Here is a 22563-nt window from a genome sequence, read left to right on the forward strand (position 1 = left end):
ATTGAAACTGCTGACACTCGTGTGTCTCCCCCTGATAGGCTATATAATATAGTTCTTCACATTGAAGGTGACATACAACGTACAATTCAAGGGGTTTTTTGGGATAATCTGACCACTACCTATGATATTTTGTTGGCGGAGGCAGATTGGCACCCGGCTTTCGTTTTGGCTGCTCCTAGAGGGGAGGAGGTAATCCTCCCGTCCTTTGTGCACACTGTACCTAAGGTCCTAGCTGATAAGTATGCCGGGGAATGGGCTCAGGTGCAAGCGCCTGCGTTATATCGGACTCAGGTGGGCTGGGATAAATTTTCCCCCGGCCATGAGATTCAGTTACGGACTACGCCCCAGCCACAAGCCCAATACCCCATGCGTCGTGAAGCTAGATCTCACGTAGCATCTATCCTTGAACAATTGGAATATCAGGGAGTAATCGAAACATGTGTGTCACCTATGAATAATCCCTTGTTTACTGTGACGAAGCCTGACGGGTCGTACCGCCTAGTTTTGGATTACCGGCACCTTAATTCTCATTGCCGGACCTGTGCAGTACAGAACACCCACAGTTCGGCTCTCGTCGATAGTCTCGTGAGAAAAAGGTTTAAAACCACACTTGACATTTCCAATGGCTTTTACAGCCATAACCTGTCCTCTCTTAGCAGTGAGTGGACGGCTTTCACCTCTGGTGGCAAACAAAAACAATTCAAAAGATTGCCAATGGGCTATAAAAACAGCCTGGAAGTCTTTGCCGCTCGCGTGGTCTCCCTCTTAGAGGATGTAGACCCAGATGCGTACTCGTACGTGGATGACTTTTATCTCACGGATGACGAGTTAGACCCGCATCTTCGGCGCGTTGATCGCATTATTGTTTGGTTTGCAGACTTCGGTTACAAATTCAATTTTGCGAAGTCGCACATTGCAGAGTATACAGTGTTGTTCTTGGGGTCGAACTCAACAATGAAGGTCGAGGATTGGCTCCGTACTTTCTAGAAAATGCCTCCGTGCTCCTACTTCACTGAAAAAATTACAATCCCTGCTGGGTTTTCTGAATTTCGGTCGAACTTATATCCCGGATTATGCCCAGCGTATCAAGTCGCTTTACGCCTTGGTACAACTTACTTTTTCCAAATCCTGTTGGCTGCCTGAGCATTCAGCTATATTGCAGTTATTGCAAGCTGATCTTCTTGCTTCTAAGTACTTACTGACAAGTGATAATCACACTAACCTGGTCATAAGAATAGTGCCCGGCGCAGTTGGTTTCACATACTTAACGTTCAATGAGGGCGACACCGTCCCCATTGCTTACAAATCTCACTTGTACACTTCAGCTGAACTGCGTTTTTCCGCTCTCGAGAAAGTTCTGACAGCAGTGCAGATGGCGATTCTGAAAGAACGAGCGCTGTCGCAAGGGAAACGCATGTTGGTGGTTACACCTTATCCCGCCCTAGAGGCGGTGACGAAAGCAAGTGTACCGAATTCTAAAGCTTTGCATCCAAGGTGGATACAATGGGCCACTTCCTTGACCTCGCCGGACGTCACCTTTATATTTGACGCGGCACTTCAGACTCAGGAGTTTTTGCAGTACGAATTCGTTCATCCAGCTCCTCTGTCCTTGCGCCCGCTCGAGGATTACCATTGTGTCATATACACTGACGGGTCTGCGCAACCCGCAACTGGATCAAAGCACGCCTATTCAGCGGCTTGCGCAATTGTAGTTGGTACTTTCGTGAATGGTGAATTCATGTCCGATGTAGTGCACACGCAGTCATTGGGTGATTGTACCGCTCAGTTGGCGGAGCTACGTGCCCTGGTGCTCGCACTGGAGTTTGCTGATCCCCGAGTCACTACACTTATAGTGAGTGACTCCTTTTATTGTGTTCAATCTTACAACGACAATCTACACTTTTGGTCTCAGAATGACTACCATGATTCCAAAGGTAGCACTATAAAGCATAAACTGCTTTGGGTTCGAGTGGCAGATCTTAAAGACCGTCTGCCTCTCGTGAATGTAATTCACACTCTTGGTCACCAACACGTTGGCGTCCATGCTGTCGGCAACAGCTTAGCTGACGAGGCAGCAAAAACAGCAGTGGCAACAAACTTAGTAGCAGCAGTTACAAGATCCAAAAGTAAGATCGATGATGACATCTTGGCAGCTATTGCTGCTACAGAGCAAGGCACGAAGCCACCGAAAGGTTTCCCTGCTCGTTACCATTATCGCTTAAGTCCTGATAAAGTCCCTTTAGTGAGGATTAATGACGTTGGTGACAGATTGATTCCCAACGCGGACTGCAGACCTTCTTTGATATTAGCGGCCCACGAGGGCATCGCGTCCGCGCATGCCAGCGTTGCGGCTACTATATCTTTGTTACAACAACGTTACTGGTGGTGCGGTTTGTACAAACAGGCCAGGGCTTATGTTCTTAATTGTGATATTTGCCAGCAGATTAAACCTTCTTCTGCGGCACGCCCGCCACAAACTCAGTTGTACATATCTAGTAAACCATTGGGTTGTGTTTATTTGGATCACTGCGGTCCTTTTACCTCTGATACTGCTTTCAAATACATCTTGGTTGCAGTGGATTCGTGCACACGTTTTCTGTGGGTGTGGCCACAAAGGAGTGCTGATTCTCGCACTGTCATTAAGGATTTGCGTGTCTTTGTTGGGAGTTTTGCGTGTGGTACCTTTCATTCTGATCAGGGCCCGGCGTTCGCCTCTAAGGCGTACAAAGAGGCCATGAGAAATTTGGGGGTCCAAGTCAAATTTCCGTCTCCCTACCGGCCAGAGGGCAATAGTGTAGTGGAGCGAATGAACCGTGACTTAAAGCAATCTTTGACAGCCCGAGTTTTGGGTACTGGCCGGAACTGGCTTGCCCACTTGTATGATGTGCAACGTGCACTTAATAATCTCCCTAGAAGGTCTCTGGGTGGGCGGACCCCATACATGATGCTCTTTGGTGTTCGAATGTTTGTTCCAGACCCTGATGGTCTAGACATGACGGAGTCAGCCGCACCCTTTGACGTAGATGAACACTGTGCTGTATTGCAGACTCTACAAGAAGCCAGAAACAGTCTAGCGAAGGAACACGTACCCTCCTCATCTGAAGCTGAGGTTCAGATTCCGGTAGTCGGCTGGCTACCCCGAGTTGGTGATCTGGTCCGTGAGAAGGTGGAGAACAAGAAGGAGTTTGGCCCCTCTTATCGTGCACCGGTTCCAGTGCTTGGAGTGCAGGGTACAAGAACTGTCATTTTACCTCCTCTTCCTGGTCGAAAGGAGAACAGGTTCATTTCGATTGACAATGTCAAACTACAACGAGTAGACGATTCTTCTTAGTATGACTCCGGCAGTATCATGCCCTTCGATGCTGAGGAATTCTGTTATGGCCCGAGCTTCTGACATAGTGCCTGATGTTGCCGTCGAGATGCATGCCGTTACTGGTCCCTTGTTGCCACAAACACCTAGTGGCGTGCTTGAGGAAATTGAGTATGCTTATCCTGCGGATGTCACCTTGCCTGTTTTACAATCCACCACAGTTGCCCTCTCACAAGACACTTTTGATTCTCGTTCAGTGACTTCCAGTGCCCCGTCCAAGGTTTCGATTTTTGTGGCTTGGTTCAAGAGACATTTTTTGATACCCCCTTGGACTTACATTTGGCTGGTGCTCATATGTGTTTTTTTATTTATGTCCATTGGCTTTGTGGTGGTGTTTTTTAGACTTATCAATGGACACTACCTGAATGAACGCTCTACGATTCGACTAATTAATGGCACTTTGGCCCCCCACTCCTCATCACACATAATGAAGAGGGACCAGACTTTAGTGAACATTACTGCCTGGCCTGTACGTGATGGGATCGCTTGGGATGCTGTTAAATTCCAAATCCATGGCCCCACTGAAGTGATTAATGTGCCAAATGTATTTCGTGCTTCTATGGGTGATGTCGTTAAACAGAACATTCACTCGGATGATTGGGATGTTCAAGCCATAGAAGCACTGTTTTCTGATTTGAAATATTATGCTGCGTTTGATGCTGAGGATTTGTATTTAGATATTGCTAATTATGATTAACAATTTTGTTATCAACATTATGGCACACATTTCCTGCACAAGGCAAATACGTTTAGAAATTTTGTAAATTTTACACAATGGGAACACTGCCCCGCCCCTAGGATGGGCAGCTCTACCACGCTAGTGGGAAAGTTCACTTATTTTTCTGATTTTAGTGTAGCCCATCCAGCGTCCTTTTATTTTAAGGTTGCGCCTGAGGCTGCTTCTAAAATTAGACTGACACACACCAAATTATTGTATTCCAAGTCCTTTATGGACGAGTTGGCAATTGGCGGGTATGATCTGTGGAAAGCTACAGTCGATCTTAAATCGGTTTGGGGTTCCAAATGATGGCAAGTACAGGGAACAGAGGCTTTGCATCGTGCCTGTCTCATCCCGAATCATATGTTGTTTTTAAATTCCTCCATTTTTCAGACGACCTGTTTTGGATTGGCTACCTCTAAAAAATTAAATTCTCCCTCCATGCCAGATCTGGGTGCTTATCCAAATTGGGGTAACCATACGGGTCTGTCCCTTGGTATGTTGCAGACACAGGTTTCCAACACTTCCTTCAATATTTCTACATTGAACCCGAAGGGGTGGTTGGTGTGGCAAACAAGTGCGGACTCTTGTCAACATAGGTTTTTGGATTTGAAGCAGGGGTATACACAGGTTCGTGTGGACCCCCGTTTTGAATCCTCTCACACTGGAACTACCTACTCAGTAGGGAAGTTATGCCTGTCTTGGCTGCAACATTCCACTTTCGCGTCTGTTAAGCTCCATTTAGCGCGATTAAATGACAAAATAGATTTGAATGATTTTGTTAAGGGTCCTGCTGTTGGCAGACCCAAGAGATGGGTGTATGCTGTTTATAACGAAGTTTGGAAATTGTCACAAATTGAGGCTGCTTCCAGATTGCGTGCTATTGATCAGGCCAATATGGAAAAAGTTCTGGCTGTTATAGATAATAGCATTAACACCCTGTCTTCCAGAATCTATACTTTAGATAACATTGTTTCATCAGTAGTAGACATTGTGCAGGATGATTTATCTGTATTGTATCATGGTCAGAACCAATTGCGCTCCATTATGCAGTTTGCATGGACATTGCAAACATTGAAGGCAGGGAAAGTCCCTTGGGATTACATGAATACTTCATCTTTATTCCTTCCCTTTAATTTGACTGCGAAACAGCAATTCATGTCCATGAAGGATGCTACATATTCATTGCTGCACATTGAAAAGCTAGAACCTTTGCCTTTCTCTATTGCCGAACTGAATTCGGCCGTGTGGCTTGTACATGGGTTGATCACTCTACCGTTTCCCTTGTTCAAGTTTAGTTTGTGCATGAAACATTATGCCTTGGGCAGGTACGAACAATTGGGTACTGCTTTCTTACATGAAGTCTGGTCGCTCCCTTTCACATACAGATGTGTGAGGGACGGCAAGGAGGTTTACTTGAAAGGTGAAGAGTGCACTTCTGCACCGGATCACTCTGTTGTATGTAGGCACATTTAATTGCATGGTGCATGTAATGTACAGGCCCCTAATTTAGCTTGCGTCCTGAAAGGGATCCCTGTCCCTGTTATAACCCCATCTTTTACGCTGCTTGCTAACGGTAGTTATTTGCTGTTAAATAATGAAGCTTGCTGTGGTATGCTTGTGGGAATTCCCTACATCGTAACTGTCTCACAGAGGGTGGTTTGCTGTAATAACGTCCTTTTCCCGCCCCCGCATGGCCGGCTCGATGTATCCATATGGCCTTCAATTCCAACCTTGAAAGCAGAGTTCAATAAGATGAGCAGAATAAGGGCTCTCTTGTCTCAGAAAGAGGTCGCTTTGACTTCATCCCGGGAAACATTTGTCCTTCACGTAGCAAACACGCGCACTGAGGTGCAAGCGCTTTTGAATACTGATCTTCCCCTTCATTTTGGGACCTTGATACAGACTATCTTTAATGCCTCTTCCACAAGTGGCATAGCTAATTTTTTTAACATCGTGGGCTCCGGCCTCGTGACCTCTTTTCAAACTATTTTTGGAGTGATCCCGGCCTTTTTTCATTCTATTTTTTCCAGTGTCTTCGGAGGTCTCCCTTTACTTCTTGCCCTCGTAGCTGGAATACTATTGTTGATCTGTGCCTTGCGCTATGGATGCACAACTTGCGTGGCACAACAACATGTCCCGGCTGCACCATCTTCGTAACCAGATGATTGAATTCTATGGCGCCTTACCACCGGCGACTCTGAGCGTAGCCTATGGATTGTCCTTCCGGTTTGCCTACTTTACTTGTGTGCAGCCTGTCTTTCATTGCCTAGATTGTCCGTTCCAATGGGCTCTGGATTTGTGTCTGTCGAACCCGGTGTCTCCTGATCCGGATTATGATCGATTTATGAGCCCCCTAGTGGCCCACGAGTCGGACTGTTCTGGTGTCGGGATTATGGCCTGTGCTGCAGCGCATGGAGTTCTTGGTAATTGGGACATCGGAAATGCAGCGATTGACTTCTTGACGAACAGTTATGTTGAGATGCCCACCGGTTGTCCTCGCCAGGTGCTGGAGGCTCCGGTGGTTGAAGAGCACATCTGTTCTTTCCCCGTCCTGAACTGGATGGCCGATACTTTTGCGGAACGTTCCAATGATTTCCTCTTGGAAGCAGTAGCAACGTATTGTGCTTACACTTTGATGGATTGACTTTTGTACTTTCGTTCGGTCCTCAGTCCTTGATTGTTTTTTTTTTGTGGTGTGTGATTTTTTCACCTCCGTTCTACGTTTTTACTCTTTCCATTGAAATTGTTTTTCTCGTACTTTTTCACTTCCCTTATGTGGACTTCTAGTTCATGCCCTTGGTTCCGTTCTATCGAACTTGAACTCTGCGTTCTTGCTAGTGCACCCCTAGTGGTTACTGGTCCGATCATGGGGGGATGTAGTGATGATCGTTATCTACCTATGTGCAACGCTAAGTTAGCATAACTGCGTTTAAATGTTAGAAAGCCATCTTGCCGCTTTTGCTGCTTTTGCACACGACACTGCAGTCACATGTTATTAGAATTGAGAAATGCTTGCTCGACTTTGCTTCACATGAGAACTGTCTGTTGTTAACATCTTGAACAGTGAATAGCGACCTTGGTCTGTACACAGTGTAACAGAAACAGTCTGGATCGCTAGACGGTGCATGTTGTTGAGTTCAGGTTGATCGGCCCACTAGTTTAGCCATAACACGCACGCAGCTGCAAATACCTGAAAGTCGAATGCTTTTAATATTGCAGTGCTACATGTTTTCAACACATTCTGAAGAAGAGCGTTCCTAGGAGCGGAGCATAGCTGATCCTGTGATGTGAACTCTCTGAGCTGATCTATACGGTATGGGGTTCCCCATTCAAGCCTAGAGACCTTTTATTAGTCTAATAATACTATTAGTGTGTTAGAGAAAGGAAGGTGGCCTAGAGCCACTGTCATTTTAGTATGATTGCTCCTTTCATTTTCTATGGTATTGTAACTATGCTGATGGTTTTAATTTTTATCGTTTGTCTGCTAATGTTAGCCAAACTGCTGCATCTTAGGACATGAGGTTTATAAAATAAACTCTTTAAACTTTTCCTGTGTCTCTGTTTATTCTGTTGTGGACTGGTACGAGAAAAATTACGAAAAGGTGTTTCTGATTCCCACCATTCCTGAGAAATATAAGTTGCTTGTTCTGGGTTGTCTATACATTGGGACCGCCGAGCTAAATCTCGGATAACGAATGGGACACTGATGCTGGCCGGATAGGGGTTTTGGGTTCTGAGGTGAGTTTTTGGTACACCGCAATTCACTGAGGGCCTGGGTTCCTGCGCATAGTTCTGCGCATAAGCAGAATCCCTGCAACAGCCCCACAGTCAAGGATTTTCCGGCGGAGCAACCGCTGGCGAGGGGCAGAGCCGCTCGCCCCAGGGCCGCAACCCCCCTCCAGGCCCCCCTGGCTTTGTGCGCCAGACCGTCTCCAGCACCTTCCAGCTGCCCTAACCAGGTGGCATTCGCAACATCAGAAGACCTCGGTAAGCTCTCGGACACTTTGAGAAGCTTCATGGCGGAGGTCAGAACGGGCCTAATGCTGGCCAGGCCGCCCACGGGGCCGTGCCCGCTGCCCCTGCACCACCTGGCGGTGCCACGGTGCCGGGGGCATTTACAGAGTTTAGGGGGAGGGGGGCAGTCCATCCAGCGCCACCGGGACTGAGGTGGGAGGACCGGCACCTTCCATCCCTCCGCCCGTGGGAGGTCTGCACACTGCGGCGGGGGTCCCCCACCGACGACCACCCCTGCAACAGACATAGCGTCAGACCTAGCAACAAGCATACTAAACCTACCTAAGGCGGTCCCACCGACGGGGCCCCCAGCGGCGCTTACCCCTGCAGTGGTGCCTAAGCCTTTGGTAACCACTGCACCACTAGTATCTGGCCGCTGCTCCCTGGGGTGGCAAGTTCCCCTGGTGGCCAAGGAGGGTATCTGGCGTAGGAAGTTTATTGACATTTTCACCCTGCTCATGCATGGGGCTGAGGGGGTGGATACTAGGAAGATGGGCGCCAAGGAGGAGGACAGGAAGGTGCGCTTCCAAGCTTGGCCTGAGAAGAGCATTGTCACTTGGGGCCAGGCATTCGCCATAATGGCAGCGGTTATAATGGAAAAATTCCCAAAGGAAGGTCCAGGGCTATTTCAGTATGCGAGTGTCATCACGGAGGAGGCCGCCAAGAGCGGGGGCATGGGATGGTACCGATACGATTGCGACTTTAGAAAGAAGAGGGCTATTTGTCCTGAATTAGAGTGGGATCAGCTGGAGGTCAGGTTATGGGTCATGCATATGGGGAAGCATGCAGTAGAAGCGACAGCAAAGCCAGGCAATCCCAACAGTGAAAAGAACAAAGAGACCAAGCAGGAAGGGAGGGCACAGACTAGGAAACCCTTTCGAGGCGGCCGGGGGGAGGGGGAGGGCCACAAGCCGGGTTTTAGAGCACAGTCCAATGGCACCTGCAGGCTGTTCAACGCAGGGTCATGTTCATGGGGCAAGGCGTGTCGGTTGGCCCATAATTGCAGCTGTGGGGCTCCCCATACTGCGACCTCATGCTCCAAGCGTGACAGCCCGGGCCAATCCACTGCCAAACAGGACAAGTAAGCCCCAGCAGGCCCAGGCCCCCCCACCCCTCCGACCCTCTGCCCCCCCCGGTTGCCCATTGAGGACGCAAACCCCAGTGTGTTGGCCCCCGATCCGCCCGACCGGAAAAAAGGCCCTTCCCCCATCAGCATAGCCAACCTCCTTCCTATCCTCCATGGGTACCACAATAGCAAAGACAGTACCCTCATTGCGGAGGGCTTCGTGGAAGGTTTCCGCATTCCATACCAGGGTCCCCTCGTGAGCAGGGATGCGGAGAACCTTAAATCTGCAAGGGACCACCCGGAGATAGTACGGTCCAAGATAGCAAAGGAGGTTACCCTGGGCATGGTGGCGGGCCCGTTTGCCAACCCTCCCCTGCCGCACTTGGTAATCTCCCCCGTGGGGGTGGTGCCAAAGAAAGAACCTGGGGCATTCAGGCTGATGCAGCACTTGTCGTACCCGGAGGGGGATTCAGTAAACTTTTGGCTAGATGAGGGGAGGTGTTCGGTGTCCTACTGCTCTCTAGACCTAGCGGTTGACATGATCAGAAGAGCAGGTAAGGGAGCGTGGTTGGCCAAGTCAGACATAGAGTCGGCATTCAGACTGCTGCCTGTCCACCCAGATAGCCAACACCTCTTGGGCTTCAAGTGGGAGGACAAAGTTTTCTATGACAGATGTACGCCCATGGGTTGCTCAGTGTCATGCGCTTACTTTGAGGCTTTCAGCTCCTTCCTCCAGTGGGCCCTAATGAGCAGGTACGGGGTAGAGGGAGTGACCCACTACCTGAATGATTTCCTGTTCATCGGGGGAGCTGACACGCAGGAGTGCGCAAGAGCACTGCAATGTTTCCCGGATTTGTCAGGACACTTGGGTGTGCCTTTAGCTCCGGGCAAGACGGAGGGTCCGGCGCAGGTCTTGGTATTCTTGGGCATCGAGTTGGACACAGTCAAGGGTGAGTCCAGACTCCCTGCGGATAAGGTACAGCCCCTGCGTCAGGATATTCACAGTTTGCTCGGTAGGGACAAGACTACCCTGGGTGAAATCCAATGCTTGTTAGGAAAACTTAACTTTGCAGCCAGGGTCCTCCCCATGGGGAGGGTTTTCGCTCGAAGACTAGCAAGGGCCACAGCGGGGGTGAAAAAGAAGCACCATTGGGTCAAGCTAGGTTCAGGTTTAAAGCAGGACCTTGCTGTGTGGGACGACTTCCTTTCCCGGTTTAATGGAGCAGTGATATGGCGGCAACCGTGGGTGGGCAGTCAGGAGCTGTGCTTATTTACGGATGCCTCTGGTAGGGAGGGCTTTGGGGCGATCCTTGGCGAAGACTGGTGTGCTCAGGAATGGCCCAACGTTTGGCACAGGCGCAAGATCACAAAAAACATCACGGTACTTGAGCTCTTCCCCATTGTAGTTGCTTTGCACCTATGGCCTGAAACGTTGTCGGACAGAAAGGTCCTATTCTGGTCTGACAACATGGCGGTCATTCAGGCCATCAACGGTCAGACAGCCAGGTGCCATTTGGTACTATGCCTGTTGAGGGAATTGGTTAGGGTCTGCTTGCGCGCCAATGTGGAGTTTAGGGCCAGGCACATTGAAGGTGTAAAAAACGTGGCAGCTGATGCTCTTTCTCGTTTTCAGTGGCTCCGCTTCAGGGAGGCCTGGCCGCGGGCGAGAGCTCAGATGACCCCATTCCCGGAGCACCTTTGGAGGATCCTGCAGTGGGACGGCAGCTGAAATCGATGGGGGAGAGAGCACTGGCCCCAGGTACCAGGAAACGTTATGGTACACACTTGGCAACCTTTAGGGCGGTGTCCCTGGTGCTGGGCACTTCAGGGGCAACAATGGAGATCAAAGTCAGAGCATTTGTGGTATGGGCAAGGGGGCAGGGGAAAATCCACTCTTGGGTTGGTAGCCACTTAGCGGCAGTGAGTAACGACACCAGGTTATCCGGGGGGGCAGACCCAACCAATTCTTTTGCCATACGGACTGCCATGAGGGGTTGGGCAAGGGACGAGCCCAGGGTGCCGGACAGCCGAGCCCCCATTGACTTTCACATACTGAGGGGCATGCTGGGCGTGCTTGAGGCGGTCACCTATTCACCATACGAGGCCACGCTATTCTCTGCTGCCTTTTGCTTAGCATTTTTCGGCGCATTCCGAATCAGCAAGCTGGTGGCCAGGTCCAAGAACGACAACTCGGGGGATGCTCTAGCTATCTCAGATGTGTCCGTCACCGACTCCTTGACCATCCGCCTCTGGAGGTCAAAGACCGATCAGGCGGGGCGGGGGATTGACGTGGTTCTCTGGCCCCTTGGGGACCCCAGGTTTTGCCCAGTCCACTGGGTGAAGGTGCTCCTGGGGTGCCACCCCGGGTTACTTGCTTGTACACAGGGACCAGGCCCCGGTGACCAGATACCAGATACCAGATAGAGCGAATGATCAGGGCCAGCTTGTCCAGGGCGGGTCTGAACCAGCCAGAGAAGAGATACTCCAGCCACTCTTTTAGGATTGGAGCAACCACGGCGGCCCACCTAGCAGGTCTAGCGCCTGCCAAGGTGAAAAAAGTGGGGCGGTGGGAGTCAGACTGTTACAAACGGTATGTTTGCCCCTGAAGTAGTGTCCAACCCCCTTCTGTGTGCCGTGATTTGTAGTGGTTTTGTTATTATGTGGATAATCTACTGTTTGATTAAATAACCAGGAGGGTGAACCATGTCTCTTGTTTTACTAGGGCGACTGGTGTGGGTGATCGGGCATTCATTTATCTCCAGGGCGGCCCGATGGGCGTTGCACCGGAATTGGATGCGGCACTTTCCACAGACACATGTTGAGTGGATGGGTTTCCCCGGCATGAGATGGTTTGAGCTCTGGAACAAGTTGGAGCAGAGGCTGGTCTCGCAGGGCTCCACCCTCCCCCACACTTTGGTGATTCACCTTGGGGGGAATGATCTCATCACCCTAGGAAGGAGGCTGTTGCTGCTAGCCATGAAAAGAGACCTGGGGGAGCTATGCAAGCGCTTAGAGCAGTGCGAAGTCATCTGGTCAGAGATTATCCCACGCAGAACCTGGCGGGGGGCCAAATCAGCAGAGGCAGTAGAGCATTCTAGGAGACGTATCAACGAGGCAATGCGGAAGTTCACGGAGCAAAGAGGCTTAGGTTTTATACGACATGAGATGATCAAGGGGAGCGTGAAGGGGTATTTTGATATAGATGGGGTGCACCTGTCGCAAGTGGGCATGGATCTATTTCTCCTAGACTTGAGCGAGGCGTTAGAGATGAGGGGTTGCAGGTAGAGCAAGGTGTGGTGGGGGGCCCTGGCGGCGACGGTGAGCCACCTCCAGGGCTGTGGCGGAGTTACAGGGCGATCTAGAAGCAGGCCGGTACCAAGGGTACCTCTGCGCTGCACCATAGGGGGTGCCTGAGCCAAATCCGAGGAGCCTCAGGGGAGGGTCCCGGATGCCGTGTCGGCGCCCCGCTAGTCCTGCGGGCGGTTGTGGGTCAGAACAACCGGGGGGTTGCTATGCAACGCTCCGCCCCGAGAGGGGGGGCGTGAGTAGAAGTTACCAACGGCACGTGATCCTGGAAAAGAATCACCTGGACGGCAGCAAAGGCGGTGTTCGCTCCAGCGCTGCCCGGCTCTTCAGGCGGGCAGGCGGCCCAGTTTGTTGCCTGCCCTTGGATCGCCCGTAAGATAACCCACCCACTACATATTGGAATATGTAATAAACCTGCAGCAAACTTTACCCAACTCAACAGTCTGTGTGTGTGTTATTTGGGTATGTATTCTGGGGGAGGGGTGACTGAGGGGTGCCCATGGCGGTACTATGTGCTTTGATTGGTTGGTTTCTTAAATAGTCGCAAAATGACAGATTGGCCTTTGGCAGAACTGTGCTGCTATTGGTTGTTGTTCGCTAAGTGAGCGTATAGCGGTTTATTGTGACTTTTAGGTTGTTTTGAGTTTGTTTTGGTGTAAGCATGGGTGGTATATTTACAAAACCCAAACCTAAGAAAGATATACTTAGAGAGGGTCAGAAATTGCAGAGTGAAGGAACGGCAGCAAATGAAATGATGGTAGACAACGGGTATTATAATGCACCTGGATCTCTGATTGGAATAAATACACAGCACATAATGAAGCTTTACATCTGCAGGGGTTATTTGGTTGCGTTATCAAACAATTATATAGATTGGGAGAAGATTTTGAGAACACAGGAACCTAAAGAGTCAGTGTGTTCCTATTGTAAGAGGTAATGCAGGTTTTTGGGAAACACAGCAGATTTGAAAACCCAGAGAAAGATGGCATAGTCAGGTTTGTTTTTGCCTTGAGTGAATTCCGATGAGAGATTAGCAATCCTATTCTACAGAGTGAACTGTGTGGGTCAACAAAAGTTATTGATGAGATCATAATGTTGTTAAAAAATAGCAGTAACTGCATATTTATATAGCGCGAACTCGACCCGAAGGTATTGGAGCGCTTTACATAGCACCGTATTTACATTCCACATTCAGGGACGGGAGATTAAGTGATCTGCCCAGAATCACTGGATTTGGACGCGACCTCGAGGCTCGAACCCTGGTTTCCTGCACCAGAGGCGGCAGCGCAGCCGACGGACCACATCCTCCTGAGAAAAGGCAGAAGAAGCTAAAGGAGAAGTTAATGATTGCTCAGACAAACCAGTCGGAGAAAAGATAGCAGAATCACATGGGTTCAAATATGACTTTTGTGAAAAATTGGATGAATGGAATGAATGAAGTACTGCAAGGTAAGAGAGCAGGTGGAGTGAATGCAAATGTTGAAAAAGAATACGGTATGCTATTTTTTTTACTCAAATTCTGTTTATTGTATATCTAATCAACAGTACATACTTAGCACGTTGCCAACTTTACTGTAGACAAGCAATAGTCAGTTCTGACTGGATTTCAGAAGAACATGAAAAATGTCCGCACTAGCATGTGCCTTTGAATAATGTTTCATCAGACATGCATGAAACATAGCTGGCCACAATGAGATAGCGTCTGAGAAATGTATAATAATTTGTGCGCAGCATCGCATGACTGTGTACACAAATAGAAAATGAGAAATACAGGATTAAACATTCTCTTGTAACTTTGAAAGAGAACCATACACAAACATTAAAGGAACATGTCGAGGTTTGCAGTAGGGCGGGGCAAGGGAAGGGGCGATGGTTTCACGTGCGAAGCATGGATGGGACAGAGCGCCCCTCTCTACCGGGTCAGTCATCTCAGCAAAGAGGGGTATGAGTGTTAATCTTAATCAAAAAGCTTGAGCATTCGGAGCTTCACTGGGCTAAAGCAGGTGAACTCTATGTGCATAAGGTATTGAATTAAAGCCCCCCAAAAGCATTGGAACTTCTTCTCAGTTTTTGCCAAATTGTGTGATTTCTGTTTCATGGCTAAAATATGCCTAACCCCGGTAAACCGGTGCGCTAGGGAGGGGGGCTGTCTGTTTCCACATGAGTGCTATAAGCTGCCGCGCCACTAGGAGCAGGTAGCTGATAAGCTTCCAGTCTGCACGAGTCATAGCCTGCAGATCTGGGGGTGTAAAGCCCAAAATAACCATGGGGTACGAGAACAGGAGCGGGTAGCCTATGACACCCTTAATGTGGCCCAGTTTCTCTTTCCAGTAAGTCGTTAAGACTTTGCATGACCGCCAGATATATTGGAAGTCTCCTTCTTCTTCCCCACAGTGCCAGCAAAGGGAGGATGTTCCCGGGTAAATTACGGAGAGTACGGGTTGGTCTGTGGTACCATGGAATCATCAAATTGGGAGCTGTTTCCCTGAAAGAGAGACTGGGGTAAGTTTTATAGAATCTCCTATTGCTTGGGTGATTTGTCTACCTGTGTGGTGGCCTGCCATGTTGACTGGCAGGTATGGGTACGGATTGGTGTAGAGTGTTGGAGCACCTGGTAGGTGTTGGATATGAGGCCCTTTGAGCCAGTATAAGTGCGGACATTTTTCTCAAAGAAGGTGTAGGGGCGAATGACCACTGGATATACCGATGGGTGTAAGGCCCAATGTTGCAGTTGGCAATACTGCAGCTGTGAGACATTTGTGAGCTGATAATCCACTTTGCACTGATCGAAGGACTTCATGTCGTCCCCCATGAATAAGTCTCGGAGTGTCCGACATTTCTCATCACTCCAGTGAGGGGATGTAAGAGGTGAAAGCACTGGGGGGAGGTCGGAGTTGCATGCGATTGGTGTGTTTGGGGTGGGGAAGGTAGCCAGACCATTTTTAAGAGCCAATGTGTACTGGCCGAGTCGGGGTGGGTATGTACACTCTACGCGGGAGTGCATGTTTGGGCAGCCATGCCAAGTCCCACAGTGGTTGACACGCTAACGATCAGTCCATGTGGAACAATGCTTCTCACTCTCTCGGACCACCCACTCGGAGATATAAAGCAAGTGGGCAGCCCAATAATACTCAAACATATTGGGACATGCCAGACCTCCCCTATCCCGTGGAAGCATCAAAAGCGTGTTTGCTTTCCGGTGGCACTTTCAGTTCCAGATAAAGGTTTGGATGTCGCATTGGAAGCGCAGGATGCCAGCCTGTGGAATCGACGTAGGCAGAGTCTGAAATAGATAGAGATTTTCACTACATTCACGCACCCTATCCAGGAGATGTGTAAGGGTTTCAATCACTGAAAATCTGCCAAGATGGAGCGGCGGTGATGGGGCCAGTTAGCTTGAGATCAGGAGGAGTGTGTAGGGGTAATATTGAAACCCAAGTATTTTACGGCCGCCTGGGACCACTGAATGGTACTAGGCATTGCAGGGCCAGGAGGCCCAAGCAGAAATGTTCAAGTTGAGCACTGAGGACTTGGTCTTATTGATCTGAAAGCCCGATATTGCCTCATAGGCGTGGAGTCAAGTCACAGGACCTGGGAGGGAGATTTCAGGCTGAGAGGGTGTAAGGAGTAGATCATCCACAAAGAGACTAATCTTGTGGGGTTGGCCCCCAAAGGAAATACCTCTCACTGCATCCGTGTTGCAAATCATAATGGCGAAATAAGGGTGATAGCGGGCACCCCGTGGTGTGCCACGCAGGATAGTAACAGGTTTTGTGAGTTGCCCATTAACCCACACCTTGGCCACCGGCGCCACACACAATGCCCTTATCTTGGAAAGCAAACCTGGTCCCAGCCCAATCCTTACCAGCACGGTGAGGAGGAAGGACCAGTTGACCCTGTCAAAGGCCTTCTCTGCATCCAAAGAGAGGAGACATGCGGGTATGTTGTGGCGGTGCGTCTTTTCATCCAGGTGAGCTATGGGGCAAATGTTGTGCCACCCTGTCTATGGCAGATAAAGCCAAATTGATCTGGGTTGATGAGGTCTCGAGGGCAGGGTTCCAGCCTCTGGGCCAGTATTTTAGTAAAGAGTTCTGCGTCCGTGTTGAGCAAGACCATAGGACAGTGAGAGGAGCATAAGGCTGGGTCTTTACCTGCCTTGTGTATGAGAGATTTCAGCCAAAGCCATTGTAGGCATGAGTCCAGTCTCATAAGAGAAGGAGTTAAATAGCCATAGTAGGTGGTCTTGCAGCTCAGGTTAAAAGAGCAGATAACAAGAACCTGGAGGCCGTCAAGCACTGGAGTTTTACCCTGGGTAAGGGCCCTGACCGCCACCTGGAGCTCGTCAAGAGTAAACGGCTCGTCAAGGAGATCTGCTTGACGTGGATGCAGAGGCTCCAAGTCACAGGCATCAAGGTAGGATTTGATCATCCCTAGGGGCAGCTCTTCCCGAGTTTATAGCATTTGCTAATAATCGTTGAAAATCTGGACTTTGTCTCGTTTGGATGTCGCCCAACCCCCGTCATCTGACCGCAGTTTGGGAATATGGGTCTTAGCATGCACTTGGTGGAGCCTGCGGGCCAAGAGTCTTCCCACCTTGTCACCTACCTCATAGTAGCGCTGTTTCAATGCCAGGAGAGCTCACTAAGCCCTTCCTGTCTGATGGGTGTGAAGTTGACCCCGCAGCACAAAAGCTGTCGTTTAGTACAGCGTGAGAGTTTAGCTTTGTCCAGTTGCTATAATTGCTTGATTTTGGTTGTGAAGATGGATTCCACTAGGCTGGATTCTCGCCTTTGAGCAATTGCGATAGATGTGATCATGCCCTGAATGGTAGCTTTAAAGTCATCCCAGAGAGTATGCAGTGAGGTTTCAGGAAGAGCATTAAGGGAGAAATATTCAGTGATGCCTTTTTGGATGTCAGACAGATCTACTGGGTCTCGCAGGAGGTGTGGGAGCAAGCACCAGGGCAGTAGGGTCCTCGTGGGATGGCTACTACCCTCCCTTGTCAGCTCTAACTGTGCATGGTCAGAGATAGAGATGTCCGACAGCTCTATGGTGTCTCTTCTTGCAACCTGACCCCAGAGGAGCTGGCAGAAAGGAGAGAGAAGAGAAAGTGGAGGCTGGAGATTGCCAAGCTCAGGATAAAGGAGAAGAGACTGGCCATGGAAGAGAAACTAGCTTTAGAGCGTTTGGCTCATGAAAGGAGCCTTAGGGACCTGGAACTGAAAGAAAGGCAGGCAGATTCCAGCAACAATGGTAGCAGCATACCTGCACTGTCTGAAGGAGATAAAGTCTGCATCCCCAAGGATCTGGTGCCCGGTTATGTGGTGGGAGATGATGTCCACAAATGGTTTTCTGCCTATGAGGTAGCCCTGAGGGTTCACAAGATCCTAGAAGAGCAGGACACGCTTCTTAATTTTGAGGTTAGGGACCAAACAAGGGACTCCCCCATGAAAGCCACTGTTAAGTTTGGGTTGACCCCTTAGAAGTACCACCAGTGGTTCAGGGACAGCCAGAAACATTCCAACCAGTCCTGGGTGGATTTTGTGGACTACTCCAGCAAGGCATGGAATGGTTGGGTGCGGAGCTGCAAAGTCAATGACTACAGCGGGTTGTACAGTCTAGTTATGAGAGAGCACTTGCTCAGTATTTCTCCTGAGCTGTGCCAGCATTCAGTAGACAGTATGCTAATTGACCCCAGGAAGCTTGCTGAGGAGGCAGACCTTTGGGCAGGACCAGAGTGTCCAAAAAGGTTATCGGGGGGGAGACTCCCACAAGGGTTGTCATGGGTCTCACCTCAAGAAAGAGGGGGAGAACAACTTCAAAATAAGGAGTTCTCAAAAGGCCCCCAAAATAATTCCCAAGGGAGCAGTGGTAACCAGTCCCAGTCTAAGCCTAAAAAGAAGGGGTTCTTTAATAAGAAGACAAGAAGGTTTGTGCCCCATTGCGCAAGTATGTGCACTCAAAGTATGACTCCAAATGTCCCAAGAGGTCACAGCTCCCACTGGGGGGCAGGCACCTGGATTGGCAAATGTAGCGCTCTGGTAGGAGGTAGTGCCAGTTATCTTTGGGAGCCGACAAAGGTGATTCTATTTTCCCTGGGGAATAAGGAGATGGTGCCAAAAGCCCATATGCCTGCAAATACATCTAAGTACAGTCGGTGGGTCACTATGAATGGGCAACAGGCGTAGGCTCTGAGGCAAAAACCAAAGAAAATGATGGACGGAGTGTTGAACATTGCAAGCACTCACCCCCAGTCAACTGATCTGGGTTTAATCCATCACCGTTCTTTAGCCCACTCTGCCACCCCAGTTCAGACATGGCCATATGCAAATCAGTCTGACCCTGTGCCTCATGGGAACAGTCCAGCCCGAACTGCCAAGCCATGTCTTCCCTGGACCGGAAACAAGCTTCCTAGGACCGGTTTCTGGCATCTCAGCCGTCTTCAGCCAGGCTTGCTTGAATCCAGTGGCAAAGTGAGCAAGGGACTCACGTCTGAGCATACCCTGCCAACTTATGGCGAACAAAGCAAAAACCAAAGAAAATGATGGACGGAGTGTTGAACATTGCAAGCACTCACTCCCAGTCAACTGATCTGGGTTTAATCCATCACCGTTCTTTAGCCCACTCTGCCACCCCAGTTCAGACATGGCCATATGCAAATCAGTCTGACCCTGTGCCTCATGGGAACAGTCCAGCCCGAACTGCCAAGCCATGTGTTCCCTGGACCGGAAACAAGCTTTCTAGGACCGGTTTCTGGCATTTCAGCCGTCTTCAGCCAGGCTTGCTTGAATCCAGTGGCAAAGTGAGCAAGGGACTCACGTCTGAGCATACCCTGCCAACTTATGGCGAACAAAGCAAAAACCAAAGAAAATGATGGACGGAGTGTTGAACATTGCAAGCACTCACCCCCAGTCAACTGATCTGGGTTTAATCCATCACCGTTCTTTAGCCCACTCTGCCACCCCAGTTCAGACATGGCCATATGCAAATCAGTCTGACCCTGTGCCTCATGGGAACAGTCCAGCCCGAACTGCCAAGCCATGTCTTCCCTGGACCGGAAACAAGCTTCCTAGGACCGGTTTCTGGCATTTCAGCCGTCTTCAGCCAGGCTTGCTTGAATCCAGTGGCAAAGTGAGCAAGGGACTCACGTCTGAGCATACCCTGCCAACTTATGGCGAACAAAGCAAAAACCAAAGAAAATGATGGACGGAGTGTTGAACATTGCAAGCACTCACCCCCAGTCAACTGATCTGGGTTTAATCCATCACCGTTCTTTAGCCCACTCTGCCACCCCAGTTCAGGCATGGCCATATGCAAATCAGTCTGACCCTGTGCCTCATGGGAACAGTCCAGCCCGAACTGCCAAGCCATGTCTTCCCTGGACCGGAAACAAGCTTCCTAGGACCGGTTTCTGGCATTTCAGCCATCTTCAGCCAGGCTTGCTTGAATCCAGTGGCAAAGTGAGCAAGGGACTCACGTCTGAGCATACACTGCCAACTTATGGCGAACAAAGCAAGGCTCTTAGGGACACATGGGCCGGCATCACTACTGTGAGATATCAGCTGGTGTCCTCAGAGCAGGTGCCCCCTAACACATTCCACCAAGTTACAGTCGCTGACAATCATGAGTCGTATAAAGGTGGCTCTGGTTCCCTTTCAGTGTGGTTTTCTCAGGCTCTCTAAAAGTAGTTGTGAGCCCTGCCATGCCTGTAGATTGTCTGTTGAGCAACAACCTAGAGCGCACTATCTGGAGGGGGGTAGAACACAGGTCACACTTGGATATGTTGGGATTGCTTGAATGGGTCTGTGTGACCACAAGGTCCACAGCTGCCTGGCAAGCAAGCCAAGGACATCTGGAGCTGGATCAATAGTGGGGCATGAGAGAGGGGCTAGGGGTACCAGCCCCTGAAGTTCCCACGGTCGAGGTTGACAGGGCATTTGAGGAGGATGCGACTGAGTTAACTGGAAAGTACACTGCTGCCCTGAGTGATCTGCCTGAGCTTGCTGGTTGGCAAGTTGAGGGTGGGCCCATGAGGGAGGAATTCTGCAAAGAGCAGAAAGAGTGCCCCACTCTAGAGAGCTTGAGGTGACAAGCTGAGGCCCAGGCAGCAGGTGGCATCTCTAGAGATCACCTGATCTATTGTGAGAATGACCTCTTATATAGCGATCTTAAGGCTCCTGGATCCAGGCAGCCCATGTGCCGATGACCTCCTACCCCCCCAAGTGTTGTTTGACTACCTACTGGGTTTGGCATATGACATACCCCTGGCAGGACACCTTGTGCAAGACGAGACATTTGCTAGGCTTGCTGCCCAATTCTAGTGGACCGGATGAGGATAGCCTCAGATGCCTTCTGTAGGTCCTGTCCCACCTGTCAGGTCAGTGGGAAGGCAAGGAAAAAAACTCAAGACTCGATTGACCCCATTACTTATCGCTGGCACTCCATTTGAGAGGGTAGGCATTGACATTGTTGGACCCTTGGACCCCAAGACCGCTTTAGGCAACAGGTTAATTCTGATCTTGGTGGACCACACCACTCCCTACCCAGAGGCCATCCCTCTGAGGTTGGTGACTGCACCTGCAGTGGTCAGGGCCCTGATGGGGATTGTTACCCATGTGGAGTTCCCCAAGAAGTAGTGTCTAACAGCGGCAATAACTTCATGTCAGCATATTTATTTATTTGGTCATTTGATATCTCGTACAACTCACTCTTGGAGGAGTATCGCAGTGCTACGCTGCATGAGAAGAGAAATTAAGGGAATCAGAAGTTTTAAGCCCCGTCTGAAAGGATAGGACATCTGGGCAAGAGCGAAGGCTAAGCGGGAGTTTATTCCAGTGATAAAGGGCTGTTAAGAAAAAGATCTGCCCCGATATCTTGAGATACGGATACAAGGGATCTTCATTAGCGCCTTGTCCGAAGATCTCAGTTATCTTGAAGGAAGGTAGAGATTTAGTCGACAAGACAAATAAGCTCACCAAGACTTGTGAAGTGCTTGTGTGTCAAGCAACGGAGTTTAAAGATGACACGCTTCCTAATCGGCAGCCAATGAAGCTTTCTAAAGATCGGGGAGGACGGTGAGCGAGAGGGAAGATTACAAATTAGCTGAGAGGTAGGGTTCTGGACCACCCACAGTTTGAACAGCAGAGTGTCATTTACTGAGGTCAGCAGGGCGTTGCCGTAGTCCAGGCGACTGGTGATGAGAGCCTGGACAATAGTCTTCCTAGCAGTATCTGGAAGCCACAGAAGGGCTTCTTTTTAAAGCCTTTTGGTAGCAAAGCAGATGCCATAGTGGCGCTAACTTGATCTTATACGGAAAGAGATTGATCCAACCTCACGCCATGATTTTTTACTCCCTGCTTAGGTGCAGGAGCCAAGCTGAGTTGTGTGAGCCACCAATCAGCAGACCATATCTCAGTCGCTTTGCCATATAGCATGATCTCAGTCTTGTCGCTGTTTAATTGGAGACCGTTGTTGCTAATCCAAACAGCGACTTTCATCATGCAGTTTGCAAATTTACTCCTCCCCTTGTCAGCACAAGTTAACTTCTCCACACAGCTCACCCCAAACCAATGGTCATGTAGAAAGATTTAACAAGACCATGAAAGGCATTATAATGGGCATACCTGAGTACATGAGGCATAAGTGGGACGTCCTCCTGCCATGCCTTCTCTTTGCCTACTGGGAGGTACGCAGAAAGGGTTGGATTTAACCCCTTTGACCTTCTCTATGGCCACCGTGTTAGGGGACACCTTTGCCTTGTGAGAGAGGGGTGCGAACAAGCTCCCTGGAATCCCCCTTGGGATGTGGTCAGCTACATACTCTCCCTCTGCAACCAGATACACCGCTTCTTGAAAAAGGCAATTAGTAATCTTGAGGAAGCTATGAAACTGGGATATGACCTGAATGCCAGCCTGGTGGAGTTTCAACCTGACCAGAAGGTGTAGGTTATGAAGCCTATGGAGCTCCGAGCTCACCAGGATAGGTAGACAGGCTCATATGAGGTAAAGGAGCGGAAGGGGGAGTCTACTTATTTAGTGGATTTGGTGGATCCCAAAACCCCTAGAAAACCCTTAAGGTTGCTACACT

The 22563-nt window shown here is 49.7% G+C and overlaps 1 protein-coding gene across 1 annotated transcript; it reads left to right on the forward strand.

Annotated features, from left to right (window-relative positions):
- Window positions 1-1372: 1372 nt before the first annotated feature.
- Window positions 1373-22421, forward strand: LOC146829406 (uncharacterized). Its single transcript, XM_085606485.1, has 3 exons — window positions 1373-2598; window positions 17504-17801; window positions 22314-22421. Exons 1-3 carry the CDS (start codon window positions 1373-1375, stop codon window positions 22419-22421), a joined length of 1632 nt encoding a protein of 543 aa, XP_085462611.1.
- The last annotated feature ends 142 nt before the right edge of the window (window positions 22422-22563 follow it).

This window comes from Triturus cristatus, chromosome 5_2, assembly GCF_964204655.1.
Source record: "Triturus cristatus chromosome 5_2, aTriCri1.1, whole genome shotgun sequence".
In the NCBI taxonomy this organism is placed as follows: Eukaryota; Metazoa; Chordata; class Amphibia; order Caudata; family Salamandridae; genus Triturus; species Triturus cristatus.

What these genes read in the sequence shown, in the direction of transcription:
- LOC146829406 (XM_085606485.1), top strand. Translation starts at nt 1,373, where the DNA reads ATGGCGATTCTGAAAGAACGAGCGCTGTCGCAAGGGAAACGCATGTTG. An exon ending in GATTCGTGCACACGTTTTCT is followed by an intron (nt 2,599 to 17,503) that starts GTGGGTGTGGCC and finishes GTGCATGGTCAG; the next exon opens with AGATAGAGATGTCCGACAGC. An exon ending in ATCTGGTGCCCGGTTATGTG is followed by an intron (nt 17,802 to 22,313) that starts GTGGGAGATGAT and finishes CTCTGCAACCAG; the next exon opens with ATACACCGCTTCTTGAAAAA.